Below are 14402 nucleotides of genomic sequence, written 5' to 3'. Positions count from 1 at the left end.
GTTTTATTGTAGTTTACGAAATTTAGAGGGTTATGATACATTTACTTGAGCTTGTTTCCTTTTCAATTTTCTAACTTTGACCTATCCGACCATATATTACCTATTTCTAATTGTTTAAGATAGTATTTTGTTTTTTTAACACAGATAGAATGCAGTTAATTAGGAAAAGAGAACATAGATTTGGCCATATTGTGAGCCAAATAATTACAAGAACGCTAGCAATGCGAGACTAGAACCTCAGAAAACAAAGGCAACATAGAAAAAACGTCATCAAAAACAGATAAAACCAAGGAACTAGCAAGGGTTTCTTGTTTGCCATATTCATAACTGAAAGAGAGTCTCCTTCGAAATAAACCTTCCTCCAGGAGTAACTCAGAGCCTATTGCATGCTATCTCTAATAGCAAGAAAGGGCCTGAAATACCTATTTAAACCTTTGCCAAGGAGTTCATAATGTGGTTGGAATTATTCCGAGCTATGAACCCCACACTTCCACGAGCGAGATGTGGTCTCCTGGAAAATCGAAGTTTATTTTGATCCAATCATTGTGAAGTGAGGGTGAAGGACTTCCAGAAGGGACTGCATTAATATGAGAATGATTGTGCTCTTAGGTACCAGGTTGAAAGTTGTCCAAGTCTGTTAAAGCACGGTGGAGTAAACCTTGCTCAGAGGTCCATCTGTTGTCGAAAACTGAGGCATTCCTCGCTTTCCAAATGTGCCATAAAATGAAAGCCGGACAGCTAGGTAGATGATCATTTGAGCTGAGCGTTTGAATATCCAGTAAAATCTTCTCCCATACCAATGAAATATCAGACAAATGGAAAACTGAAGGAAGGAGTCTCAGAGGAGATAAGGACCAGACGTGCTGGGAAAAGGGGCAAAGAAAAAACAGGTGCATTCTGGATTTCCATGCTCCACACCAGATACAACTTCCATCTGCTCCTAAACGACTTGCGCTTGAAGATCCCACAGGGAGCGCAATGGAAAAAATTTTCCAAATGAAAATTTTTATTTTATTTGGAATTTTCATTTTCCATAGATTTTTACAGTGGTGAAGAACAGCAGTGGCCTCCTGCAGATTAGAATGATGCCCTATACGCTCCCGATGAACCCAAGCAAAATAACCAGAACCAACAGAGTAGCGACTAGAGTTATGGTAGTGCCATTTGAGTCGATCAATGGCATTCTTGGTGCTCAGGGAGACTTCTAAAATTTCCTTGACTTGGTTAGGTTGAAAAATGTTGGTGCAGAAGTGAGATTTTCCAAATGTGTCTATCCTGGTAAATGAAGCGACTGACAGGGAGATTACCAAGATTAGAAGCCGGAAGTTGCTGAGGTTTGAAATGAGGCAAGGCTGGAACCCAAGGGTCTGAAATCATCTTCACATTGGTCCCTGAACCTATTTGCCACCGCAAACCTTGCTTGAGAAAATACTTTCCTTGACATAAGCTACGCCATGCCCATGAAGGGGAATAACCTTGAGGTTGCGAAATATCTCCCTTTCAAAACTCGAGCTAAGAGGCACACGCCAAGCTTGCTTGGAGAGGAGAGCCAAGTTGAAGCCCCGGAGATGCTTTTGCAAAGAGTGTGCCAGGCTACCCATTGCATGCTGTGATCCTTGGTATGATTTCTTGTTTGAGATCGCATAGTTGTTTATATTGCCGGATTATATCTTTAGGCATAATAGCCTTATAAAGTTTGTTTAGCAATTAATTAATAGAATCTAAAATTATAATGACGAACAATTTATATTATGAAAGTGGAGTTTTGCTAGAATAGCATTATAGCACTCTATGATTATAAGTCAAATTTTTAATTACAGACAATCAATCAGATATTATTTTAAATAATTTATTTATTTTATACATACTCCTACTAATATAAATTATTAATTAATTTATATATAATTATTAATTATTTATAAAAATTATACAGTCGAATTTCACAATTGTTCAATGTTACTGATTAAATTCTAAACATAAATAAAAAATTCTAATAAATAAAAATAATGCATTTGATTTATTAATAACTATGTACTAATTTAGTATTTAATTATGTTAATAAATTATTAAAATTAAAATAATACAATTTTTATGGATTTATACAGTGCCATAAACTCATATAACATTAGATGATTTAATATTATAATGTAATAGTAAGTTCAGCTTAATGTTTGATGCATATACCAACAAGAAAAATATATAAAGTTGGAATTCTATGTATCTCTTAAACTAAAGAAAAACATGAAGCTTCTATGAAGCAAGAATGTATATTCCATTTGTATGATAATATCTAAGGAGAAAAACGCAAACATAGAGATCGTAGTTTTCCATATTTATTGTATTAAAATCTCAATAAAGTGGAGAAGAATAGGCGTAGCAAAGTTACATGACCTGTCGAGATAGAAAATCTCGAATAGTTGCCACTATATTGGAACAATCATATTTCTGTATTCTAGCAATCCTGACATACGGTTAATGTTTTTCTATGTAAATCTGCATGGGAGGCTCACCAGGAGATTTTCCAGGATTCGGGGCTGACGGAGGAGTGTTACCATTAACTTGGAGATTTTTAGTCTTAACTCGCATAGGTGGCTCACCTGGAGATTTCCCAGGACTTGGGCCAGAAGGAGGAGTCTTCCCATCAACTTCAGAATTTTTAATCTTAATTCGCATAGGTGGCTCTCCAGGGGATTTTCCAGGACTCGGGCCAGAAGGAGGAGTTTTACCATCAACCACTTGCATAGGTGGCTCACCTGGAGATTTTCTAGGACTCGGGCCAGAAGGAGGAGTTTTACCATCAACCACTTGCATAGGTGCCTCACCTGGAGATTTTCTGGGACTTGGGCCAGAAGGTGGAGTGTTTCCACCGGCTACAAAGGAGACAAACAGAAAAACAAAGGCCAAAAGTAAACAGATTTTTGAAAACTCCATTTTTCTTTATGAAGAAACCCTCAGTAGCAGTCTCAGGAAATGAGTGGGACTCTTATATAATAGGGTATTTATAGCAAATGGCATATAGCAATCTAATTAAGCAGAAAATTAATACCATATCTTTGGAGATCCTGTTGTTGATATTAGTTTCTGTACATTCTTAATATATTTTAGGACTGATTGCTATTGCCCTTGAGGTTTGGTTATATTTACAGTCTAATCCTGTTTTTCTAAAAATGGATTAGTAAACTCATGACAATTGAGTTTAGCAAGGAAACTAGTTTTATAGAATCTAATATAATGTTTTAATTTTAATTTATCGACAGATTTTTTTTATAATTAATAAAGTAATTTCCTTTAAATTTTAAAATTTTTCAATAATTTACAATTAAATCGTTTGTTATTACTTTTTCCTCACACCTTTCTTTTCTTCTCTTTTTTTTTTCTCTCTTTCTCACTTATTCTTATTTTTTATTTTTCATTTTTTTCTTTCTCACTCATTATTTTTTACTTTTTCCACAATACTTTGTTTTTCTTTTATATTGTAGTTTCTCCAAATCCACTAAAGTTTTAAAGAAGTAAATTTATTTGAAATTCTTTTGTTTCTTTTCTTTTTTATTAATTTCTTTATCTTGATTGCAAAAGAAGTTTATTGAATTTTATCTATATCATTTTTATCTTTATTATCTTGAATAATTTTTTTAATGATCTCATATACTCTTTATTTATTTATTTTTTAAATTTTATTGTCAATTTTGTTCTTCTCTTATATTTACCGCTAAAGTATTGATAAACTATTTTTTTTTATTTTTATAAAAAATTAAATTTATTGACAGAATAAGTTATTGCTAAATATTATGGTAACAATATTTTTACAAATTTTTTCCAATGAATTTACAGACAACTGATCACTTACCCGTGCATCGCGCGGTTGTATTATTATTTTGATTATAAAATAAAATAGATAGATACAGTTTAATAAGATTTTAACAATATTAATTTATAATATTTTTAAAATAACAGCAAACTAACTATTTTTAAATATTTTTAATTTTTTAAAATTTTAAAATTTTATTAATGCACTAATATAAAAATTATTTAAAAAATTTATTAATTAATTTAAATATTATATAAATTAATACTATCAATATAATTGATATTGCTATTTCTTAAGGTTAAAAATTTAAAAAGTTAATCTATTATTAAATATAATATTTAAAATATTATTTTTTAAAATTAGAATTAATTTCTAATTAATAAACTAATTTATTAGTTAATATAAAATTAAAATATAATTAATTTATTAATTCTTGGGATAGAATTAGTATTATTATCCGGTTAGAAAATTATTTATTAGTTAATATAATATTAAAATATAATTAATATACTATTTCTTAGGATTAAAGTCAATATTTAATTAGGAATGTAAACATAACACCCTTAGTTATAATAATAATTATATATATATATATATATATAAAAAAAAAACTTTTTTTCTCCCCTCCCCCTCCTCCTTTTCCTTCCTCCCTTCCTTCTCCCTCCCCGCTGATTGTCTTTCTTCCCCGCCGCCTACGTGCCGCCTTAGCTCGCCATGCCGCCAGCCTTCCTCCCTTCCCGCTCTGCAGCGGCTCTCCCCTTCCCTTTCCTCCTTTCCGACGTTGGCCGAAGGTAGGGAGTTGTCTTCGCCGTTCGGCCTCTTGCCGGCTTGTTTTCGGCGATCTGGCCGGAATCGGACTCCCACCCCCGAAAACCCCGGAAGCAACCCTCCTCCGTCGGAAATCCTTGCGGCACCTTGAAAAGTGTCGCGTGAGCAGCGACTTTCCGGCCCCGATCCGCCGCCTTCCGGCCACTTTCCTAGCCAAAACTCTTGTACTTTCGGACTCCCCTTAACTTGAGCTTCGCGTAGGCGCCCGGATTTGAATTCGACATCACATGGACCGGCTTCCGGACCCAGTGTTTTCTGGACGCGCGAAATATTTTAATTTTTAACTCGGTATAATTTTATTAGACTCTGAAAAATTTTGTTATAATATTAGAAAGTTATTGAGGCTATTAATTGCTTGTGTTGGGTAGTTTAAAAATAAATCAAATTGAATTGTTTGGATTGTGGTGTTTTGGAGTCGGGAAAATATTAATGCAGTTCTTGTGGCCCGGCTCCTGTTATTAAATTCCAGCATGTCTGATATGTTTTTGGCAAGTCCTGGACCCGTTTTACGGGGGGTAAATATCCGTAATTTAGGGAGGTTCTGTCAAATTTCGTGAGAATCCTCGAGTCCAATTTAATTCTAGGCAGTTGACCTTAGGGTCTAAGTTTAGGAAAAATTTTCGAATGTCTATTAATTGTATGTCTTTTGTTATTAGATAATTCAGCCTTCCCGCCAGCTCCACCCGAGGCGTAGGAGCGGACTGTGGAACGCATCAAATCTGTGAGTTAAAGTCATTTAATCTTTGCGCTATTGCTAGTCTGATTTTAATATGCTATTTAGAATTTGTGCTTAATATGATTATTAGTATCGCAAGATAAATGATTTCACTTGATTATTAATATTTGAAATAATATAAATATTATTATTAGTATGTTATAATAAGATAAGCGTTATTATTTTTCCCCTCACAAATTGCACGTTGTTTTACCTTAAATCTTTAATCTTTATTTCGATATGTGTTGGTTGAGTTCATCAGATAATGATATTTATTATATGTGATGATTGCGAATTGGGAAATGTGGCTTGTAGAACATGCCACCGATGGGTTACATCGGAGTAATGATCATGGACATGTAATAAGATATTTATGGGTTTGCCCTGGTCGAGCATGGCTCTCTGGGCTGATTTGTGTAAATTGCCGGAGGTAAGGTCCCTGGTCGAGCATTGCTCTCGGGGCGCCGGCTTATTTGGATATTTAAGTGACCAGACTGGAGGTAAGGTCCCTGGTCGAGCATTGCTCTCGGGGCGCCAGTCTTATTGGATTAAGAGAGCCGAATGGCTACTAGATTTCTTATTTGGATATTTAAGTGACCAGACTGGAGGTAAGGTCCCTGGTCGAGCATTGCTCTCGGGGCGCCAGTCTTATTGGATTAAGAGAGCCAAAGTGGCTGTTAGAATTTGGGGTTAGGGTTCTACTTAGCCACACGTCCCGTGAAAGTAAAAATGTCTTTATTTATTTACACTCTCTCCTTTTATCATTTTATTATTATGGTGTATGATTTTATATTATGACTGCAATTATATTCAGAAATTGGTATATTGTTTTGAATAATTAATATATCATGTGAAGGTTGCAAAAGCCCTTAGATTATTTGATTTTGACTCACTCTAGACCGGTCTCGGTTGTAATTTTTCGGTGTGATTAAAGACTTTCACGACATTCGACAGTCCGATTTCTTCTTTTTCGGACTTTTGTAATTATCTTGTACTTGTATACTTGTCATTTTTACTCTAGAGTATCCGCAGTAGGAAATTTTAAAATTTGTATAACTATTTTGACTCTTGTTGGTAGTATGATGATGTATTATGCAAGACAATTATGACTATTTTATATTTGGTTAATTGTATATTTGGATTTGCGGGTTGGTAAGGCTTACTACGGGTTTCGGTGGCCTTAAGCCTACCCATTCCCTAGTGCCGGTCACGGGCCCCCAGAGTGGGTCGTGACAGTAACTTATTAATTAATAAATTAATAAAAAAATAATAAAATTATATATAAACTTGAATCTCATATGTTAAAAATAAATATACATGTCAAAATCAAATAAATATACATATTAAAATAAGAATCCTATTTGTCAAAAATTAAACACAAATATTGAAAAAATTCTAAGTCTCAAAAGTTGATATATATATATATATATATATATATATATATATATATATATATATATATATATATAGAGAGAGAGAGAGAGAGAGAGAGAGAGAAGAGAGAAATAATTAATAGTCTAGATTTCTGATTTTGTTGGTAAACTAATATTTTCTTTAATAGTGAAAGACGCCAAACATTTAATATGGAATAATAATATAACAAGTAATAAATAAAATGGACAAACTGGTAAAATATATCTTTTTTATCTTTAATTTTTAATAAGAAACTTAAGCAATTTAATATTAGTAAATAATTAAGTAATGTACGAGAAGTATGTGTTCCTATCTTGTGAAGAAGAAACAAAATTTATATTATATTAAACATGCAAAATCTTTGAATGAATAGATTAAATGTAAACTTATAAATTATAATTCATAGAATTAATTTTAGTACCTAGTTATGATTTTTAATTTTAAGAATTAATTAATATTTATAGAAGAATTTGCATGACTAGTATTTAATCAATTGCATAATAAGATTTAAATTTATTTCTTTTTCTCCATTTCTGTCCATGTTTGATATATATTATTAATTTGATATAGAAAAAAAATGAATGGCTCACTAATTTCTTAAAATGATACGTAATTTAAAATAAATTATTTCTCTAACATTGTATTTGTTTGAAATAAATTTTATAAAATTCATTTATAAATTAAAAATTTATGTGTTTGATTGAAATAAAAGTTCATTTAAAATCTATATAATTAAATTTATGAAATTAGTTATAATTAAATTAAATTCTAATAAGATATGTAAAATTCTTAAATGTATTTTATATTAACAAGTTAATATATTTCATAAAATCAAACTATATTTCTTAATTTTAAATTTTATTTTTTTCATGTGTCATCTCTTTCTATAATGAAAAAGATTTATTATAATTTATTTATGGCATAATATTTATTTCATTGAAATGATTTCCATACTTAATATTTCACACATTTAATATAGAAAATTGATTTGCAAATGAGTTCTTAAATGCATTTTGAGCCCAAGAGATCGAAATTGAAGCAAATGTGTTATTTCTCACAGATAAGCAAATATGAATAAGGTGGAGATTTAAGCAAATACGATAATTAACCCATCAATTAGAGATGGTCACAAAAGCCAATTTTGAGGGTGGAGTGCGATCATCAACTGTATATTTTGTTATGTCACCTGGAGATCGTCCAGGATTCAGGCTGGAATGAGGAATCCTACCACCTGCTGCAATGAAATGCTTATCTTTTGACCTTGGGTACAGCCAATTTGTGGGTAAGATACCTTACGTAGAGTTGATGACAAAATTGAAAGGAAAGGAAGGAGAAGCAGAAGGAGTGAGAATGAAGAAGGTGGAGATTTAAGCAGAAACGTTATTCAATTGATGGATTTGCAGGTCAGACCATGTTATCATATTCATTGCTTCATAACCTTGATACAGTAACCAAGAACTGAAGACAACAAAATTGACATGAATGGGAAAATTTTGGCATGAAAGGATAAAGCTTTTACATACGCCGTTAGTTATAACTCGAGGCATTCCTTGAAGAATTTCCAGCTTGCATTGGCCAAAGCTAGTTTCTCCTTTGCCTCGTAGTAGTTGTCATTTGCTTGCTTGATTTGTTCCTCCATCTTATTCCAATTTGCTTGATCCTTGGACGCTTTTTTATTGGTTCTTTCCAATTGCAATGCAGTTAATCTTTTACTATCTAGTAGCTTTTCCTTTCTGGCGATCAGTTCCTGAATCTCCATCTCTAATCTTTCCTCTTCTTCTGTTATCCTGGAAAGTTTAACTTCTAAAGAACTGAGCTTTTCTTGTTCTTCCAATAGACTTGCACTGAGCTCTTTGGACTTTCCCAGTAGAGATTTCCTTTGAACTTGGGCAGTTTCTGCAGTGATCACAGTTCCAGGGACACTCTCTTTGAATTCTGCTAAACGAGACATCAGCTTTTCGAGATTTTCCCTCTCATATAAATCAGGAACATGCTGAACCAGGCTGCACACAGTTTCCTTAATTTGATTAAAGATGCCAGCTTGATTGATAGCTTCTAATGACATGTTGAGGTATCCTCCTAATGCTTGTTTCTTTTCTTGCAAGATGTCCCGGCTGAGAGCAGGACTAGAAGATAATCCAGTCTTGGTTTCGTCTGAAAGCTTACCGAGCACATTTGGCAGTTGCACACCCGAAGAAGACTGGGAAGACAACACAGTTGAGCAGCCTGGAGCTTTTGGACCATCTGGTGGAGACGTGGCTTCTTCTTCTGCCTCTTTTTCAGCCTGTGCAGGTGTCGCATTTGCATAGACATGTGTTTTTGCCTTTATTGCTTCAATTTCATCTCCTACTGGAATTTGCTGCAAACTCACGAGAGTTTCAGGAACCGATAGTATTCCGGTTTCAGGTGTTGTTGGCTCCTGTAAATAAAAGTTTTCATAAATGGCAGGAAGCGATTGTCAAACCATATATGTTTGTTCTACCAATTACAAGAGACTTTTACAAATAGCATAAAAAATTAATTCAATCAGTATATTATTCAGAATGAATGTCGATACCTTTTGAAATTTGTGCAGGAAGAAGGTTTCTTTCAGTGGAGTAGCTTCTGTCTTAGATGGTTCCGTACTATCTTCCACTTCCGATCGAGGCTTGGAGACTTGAGTTAGTGGGGCACCATTTGATTGTGGCTCTAAACTGTTTGTGCCTTTGGTAGACTTAGGTTTTGAAGGGAAAACTTTCCATGTCAATCCATCAATCTCCCTTATTTCCTAACAATTAAACACGAATTAACTAGTATATAGTGCAAAACTCAAAGCAAAATAAGTTTTATTACAATCAAATTTTCTATTTCAGCATCTGAAATGACAATTCAACAGAGAAATGTTAATAAAAAAATTAAAACATTAAAACATTACCTACTAAACTATTCATTAAATAATAAAAAAACTAACTACTCACTAATTTTTCACTTTTCCATATGTCGGTCTCTTATTGGATTGTCATTCAATGTCAGCAGCCTGATCTATACTATAATTTTACATTTGAGATATCTATGCATATCATCCAAGATTACAAACACAATTGTCCAAGAAAGCTTCATTTCTTTATATCTTTCTTGAACAGATTGGTTTGTCATCTGGGCTCCTGTGCAAATCTGCCAAAGTCCCTCCCTAACAGCAAGATATCATCCAAAACTTTGAGATCTTACCAGCATGTTGTGTCTTCTGTCGTGGATCAAGAGATTGTGATCATCAGAAATGGTTATTGTAAATGTATCAATAAGAACCTTTGTGCCAATATTGCTTATGTGCAAGCCACCACCAAATAGTAGCTTCTTAATTCTCATTGTATGATCTTCATTCATCTCTTTGAAGAAACACACAATGTCCAAGAAAATGACCTTGTCCCTACCTGTCGGTCCATCAAAACTTATATGAAGAACATCCATGATATTTTCACTGGGATCACCAGATGATATGATGATTCTGCTTCCAGGGCCAAACCAATCTTGCTTTCTAGAAAAAGATACCAATTGTTCTAATTTATACACTTCATCAACAATTACATGAACCTGTTTGGAGTGCTGCCTTTTCCTTGTCAGATTGTTTTCTTGAGCACTATCCCATATTTTTCTGCCCCACCGCAGCCCGCAGAACCTTATGGTACCAATATCATCCAACTCTTCATATAACTTCAAATTCATTTCCTTTACTTTGGAATCCAATTGGTGTAGTTGCTTGTCAACACTTGGGCCTGCTTTTCTCAGTTTACGTAATATCTTATGTCCAATTATTTTGATTAACTTCGACTCAGATCTGAAACGGGAAAAAAGAAAATTGTTTAGTTAGTTAGCAATAAAAAGAGCAGGAGTCTACCAATTCAATAAAAACAAGTCAACTATAAGTCAATCAGCTCGGTTGTTACAGAAGCAACCCACTCCCCACTTTGCAAATTCAGGGATCCACAAGAACAATATTCATTAATTTTCATAATTATCTTAAAAAAAATCTAATAAGAATCAACAAAAAAGAGAAACAAAATAATGAATTAAGTTCATGAATGAATGTTCAAAATTACCTGTAATTGTCCTTGTCCCATCCACTTACGTCAGTAACCTTTTTAAGAGCATTCCTCCACTTATCAACCCTCTTCTTCTTGAACTCCTTTTCATGATCTCTAAAAGCTTTCCTATAAGCACCAGTTTGCTTAGATACATGATCTGGCTTTACATTCAAGAAAACTGGTAAAATCATATGTCCCGTAAGCTTGTTGCATTTAACAATCTTTACAAGCTCATCCAAGCACCATCTCGAAGCAGCATAATTTTTGGAGAAAACAATGATGGACATCCTCGATCTCTCGATTGCTCGTAGAAGGGTTGCGGTAATGACATTTCCCCTTGCTAGTTTCTTATCATCTCTATATGTCTTGATGCCTCTCTCAACTAGACCAGTGTAGAGATGGTCAGTGAAGTTCTCGCGGGTGTCTTGACCGCTAAAGCTGAGAAAAACATCGTATCTCCAGGAAGAAAGCTGAGAAGGAGGTGGCGGTGGCAGTGGAAGATCAGAGGGAGGAGGATGAGGATAAGAACGAGGGAGTTCTTCAATGCCCTCCGCTGCCATTGCAGAATCTAGTTATTAACTAGTTGGTAGTGTTTTGTGATGTTAGAAAAGTATAGTGAGTTGACTGGCTATGGCGTTGGACATTCAGCCAACAAGACGAGTCTTTATACAGTAGTTTGTTTCTTTTTAAAATTTCTTTTTACATGATATTACATATTTTATATTATATATTAAAACATTATATAACACATAAAATGAGATAATTTATTATCTTATATATAATCAATCATTATGTATATATTTGTATCATGTCCTTTTTTAAAAATTAAATTATTGCATCTTTATATTTATATCGTGTCATATTTAAATCACTATTTCTGCATTCATACATTATATGCTTATGTTATTCAAGAATTGAGTCACGGCTCGTATAATTAGCATAAATAATTAAGTCAGTTTCTGAGAATTCTCTTCCTTTAGGTACCATTATATTTCCTTGTGAAAAACTTCAACCACAAATGTTTAGCTTTGCAGAAGGTAGAGCTTCTTGGAAAGAATGGGATGGTCATTCCCACTCCAACATTTTTAAAAATTGCATAATATTTAACCTGCTTTTGAAGTAGAGAAAGTACTAAAAATTTCAATATTTTTTATTTCATTAAATTTACCTCTGCGGTATTTACTGTTTTTATAAAATTATTTTTAATTTTAGAATATTAAGGAACAGTTTTGTAAAAGTACAAGAACATTTATTTCAGTGCATAATGCACCTCACACATGGGTCTTAAAATTAATTAACTGCAGCCAACTGTGCTTATTTATTGAGCTCCTTCTCTGGTAATTTAATAACCTTCAACTTCAACTGCAGCTGAAAAATGTTACATGATAAGCTTACTATAAAACTTTGCATCCATTTCAATACTTCTTTTCTTTTTCATTTACACTGTTGCCTTGAGGTTCAATCTTCTCATGATCAAATTATTAAATGAATCATATAAAAAATTCATTATTGCCATTTTTAGTTTTTCACTTTATTGAGTATCGGTCAAGCCCGATGAGAAATTTATTTAAATATTATCTAAATTCTATGAGTCTATGAAAGTCTAAGTCATAATCTCGATTCTTGACTCGTATTTATTCCTTAAAATTCACGGGTTAGAAATTAGTTGATAATCATTAATGATTACCAATATGTGATAAATAAGAGTGTCAGAGTGTCGGAAGTGAAAAAAATAGTTACAGAAATTTTTAAAATTATTTGCGCGTGATCAGAAAATAGTGAATAAATTAAAAGAAAAATACGAGAATACCTCGGTTAAAAGAGTTTTCTAGAATACATACACATTATAATAAGTGGGTAGAGAAAGATTTAAAAGAAAAATGTAAAGATAGAAACGTGAGATAAAAAAAATATTTTTTTTTAGTATTATTATTGATTAGCCTCTTTAAATTTCATACATTATCTATTGACTTGTTTAATGAGAAAACATCTAGAATAATTAATTAAATTTTATTATATATATTTAATTAAATATATCTAAAATAAACTATTCTAAATTAATATCATCGTTAATTAATAATTTGATTTATTTTTGTTCAAATATATTTCAAATAACGTGATAAACAACAAAATCACTTAAATTTCATTGACTTTTGTGACTATTATACATGTTTTGAGATCTAGGGTTTTTCTTTTTGGGTCAACTAGATCTAGGGTTTGTGACAGCAACTTATATATTTGTCTTTACTCATCACATGTGTCGCTCCATAAAACATTGGAATGCGGAAATGGAGAAAGCTAAAAATATTTATTTATAAACAGTTATTTCGGGTAGATACAATTTGACGGGTAGCTCTAATTAATATGTAATTAAATTAATTAATTATCTAGTAATGGATAATCTTAAGGGACTGGATTAGTGTGCCATTGATCCAAGTCTTACTTCCTGGTACTTTCTGGAAGTTGAAATTGCTAAATTATTCAAATAATTAAGTTCCTGGGAGAAAGCTTAAATTGTTTTTAAATATTATCTTGTGCAGATAATTTGACGGGTCGATCTAATTAACATGCAAGATAACTAATTTTTTGTACTGATCTAAGGAATCAGGTGTGCCCTGGCACAACTCCTCCTTCCTGGAAGTTTCACAGAGTTGGAAATGCAAAAATTCATACAAGATAAGTCTATGAACCTTTAATTCCTGGGAGAAGCTTGTGAATTGCTATATTCTGATGTATCCAAAAAAGACAAAAGAAAAAAATGTGGGAACTACGTCACTGGGCACCACAAGCTCAACGTCATGTCTTACATAACCCTATCTCTTAAGTCAGTTTAGTTGAATGTCACGAACTCACTAAATTTGGATAATAATTCTTTTGGAGATTTAAAATCAAAATTAATATTAAAATATAATACTAATATTTTTAAAATTTAAAAGCTATAAATTAAATTTAAAATTTTTTTACTTAAATTTAGTATATACACCACAACTAATAAGAAAGTAATACATATTTATTAGTTTTAGATAATAAACTGATAAATGATTAATAAAATATGTGTCAATCATGTATTGATTTGATGTATAAGTGAGAACATACATTAAGTTTAGATAAAATTTTTTAAATTTAATAATTAATATAAAATATATGATTTTTAACAATTATATATATATTATTTCTTTAGATTTTTCAGTTTTTTAAATGCCACCATTTTTATGCCTTGATTATGGTGCATTGGATACCATCAAAATATAGTTCTGACTGATGAAATTCTTTCAAAAAAATAGCACGACTGGTACAAGTATTATATGAACTCTATTATTAAGATATTCCGTACTGGAGTAAAATTAATGTATCTTCGAATAATATATTCTTGTAAAAAGATAATCATATTCATAGATGATCCACACAGAAAAACTGATATGTACTTATTGTGCCATTCTGTACCTCTGGAGGGGTGGGGTTTGGTGGTGAAAACAAGTTCATTATAGTTCTGGCGGGTTCTAGCAGCAGGTAAAAGTGATTCGGATGTGGGTGACTTGAAAGGGTGGAGGGGGAGAGGTGGAGGTGGAGATGGAGG

General features: G+C 32.4%; 2 protein-coding genes across 2 annotated transcripts; both read right to left on the bottom strand.

Annotated features, from left to right (window-relative positions):
* Positions 1-2472: 2472 nt before the first annotated feature.
* LOC107261465 (basic salivary proline-rich protein 1-like) lies at positions 2473-2931 on the bottom strand. Its single transcript, XM_015720917.2, has one exon. It carries the CDS (start codon positions 2929-2931, stop codon positions 2473-2475), a length of 459 nt encoding a protein of 152 aa, XP_015576403.2.
* A 5199-nt stretch (positions 2932-8130) lies between these two features.
* Positions 8131-11458, bottom strand: LOC8283240. Its single transcript, XM_015720918.3, has 4 exons — positions 10841-11458; positions 9972-10578; positions 9322-9531; positions 8131-9183 (listed from the first exon to the last, which is right to left on the bottom strand). Exons 1-4 carry the CDS (start codon positions 11383-11385, stop codon positions 8296-8298), a joined length of 2250 nt encoding a protein of 749 aa, XP_015576404.3. The 5' UTR covers positions 11386-11458; the 3' UTR covers positions 8131-8295.
* Positions 11459-14402: the final 2944 nt, after the last annotated feature.

The sequence above is a fragment of the Ricinus communis genome, chromosome 2 (genome assembly GCF_019578655.1).
Source record: "Ricinus communis isolate WT05 ecotype wild-type chromosome 2, ASM1957865v1, whole genome shotgun sequence".
NCBI classification, from domain to species: Eukaryota; Viridiplantae; Streptophyta; class Magnoliopsida; order Malpighiales; family Euphorbiaceae; genus Ricinus; species Ricinus communis.
This window is presented reverse-complemented; position numbering and strand designations above follow the sequence as displayed.

What these genes read in the sequence shown, in the direction of transcription:
- LOC107261465 (XM_015720917.2), bottom strand. Translation starts at nt 2,931, where the DNA reads ATGGAGTTTTCAAAAATCTGTTTACTTTTGGCCTTTGTTTTTCTGTTT.
- LOC8283240 (XM_015720918.3), bottom strand. Translation starts at nt 11,385, where the DNA reads ATGGCAGCGGAGGGCATTGAAGAACTCCCTCGTTCTTATCCTCATCCT. An exon ending in TGGGACAAGGACAATTACAG is followed by an intron (nt 10,579 to 10,840) that starts GTAATTTTGAAC and finishes TTCCCGTTTCAG; the next exon opens with ATCTGAGTCGAAGTTAATCA. An exon ending in ACAGAAGACACAACATGCTG is followed by an intron (nt 9,532 to 9,971) that starts GTAAGATCTCAA and finishes TTTAATTGTTAG; the next exon opens with GAAATAAGGGAGATTGATGG.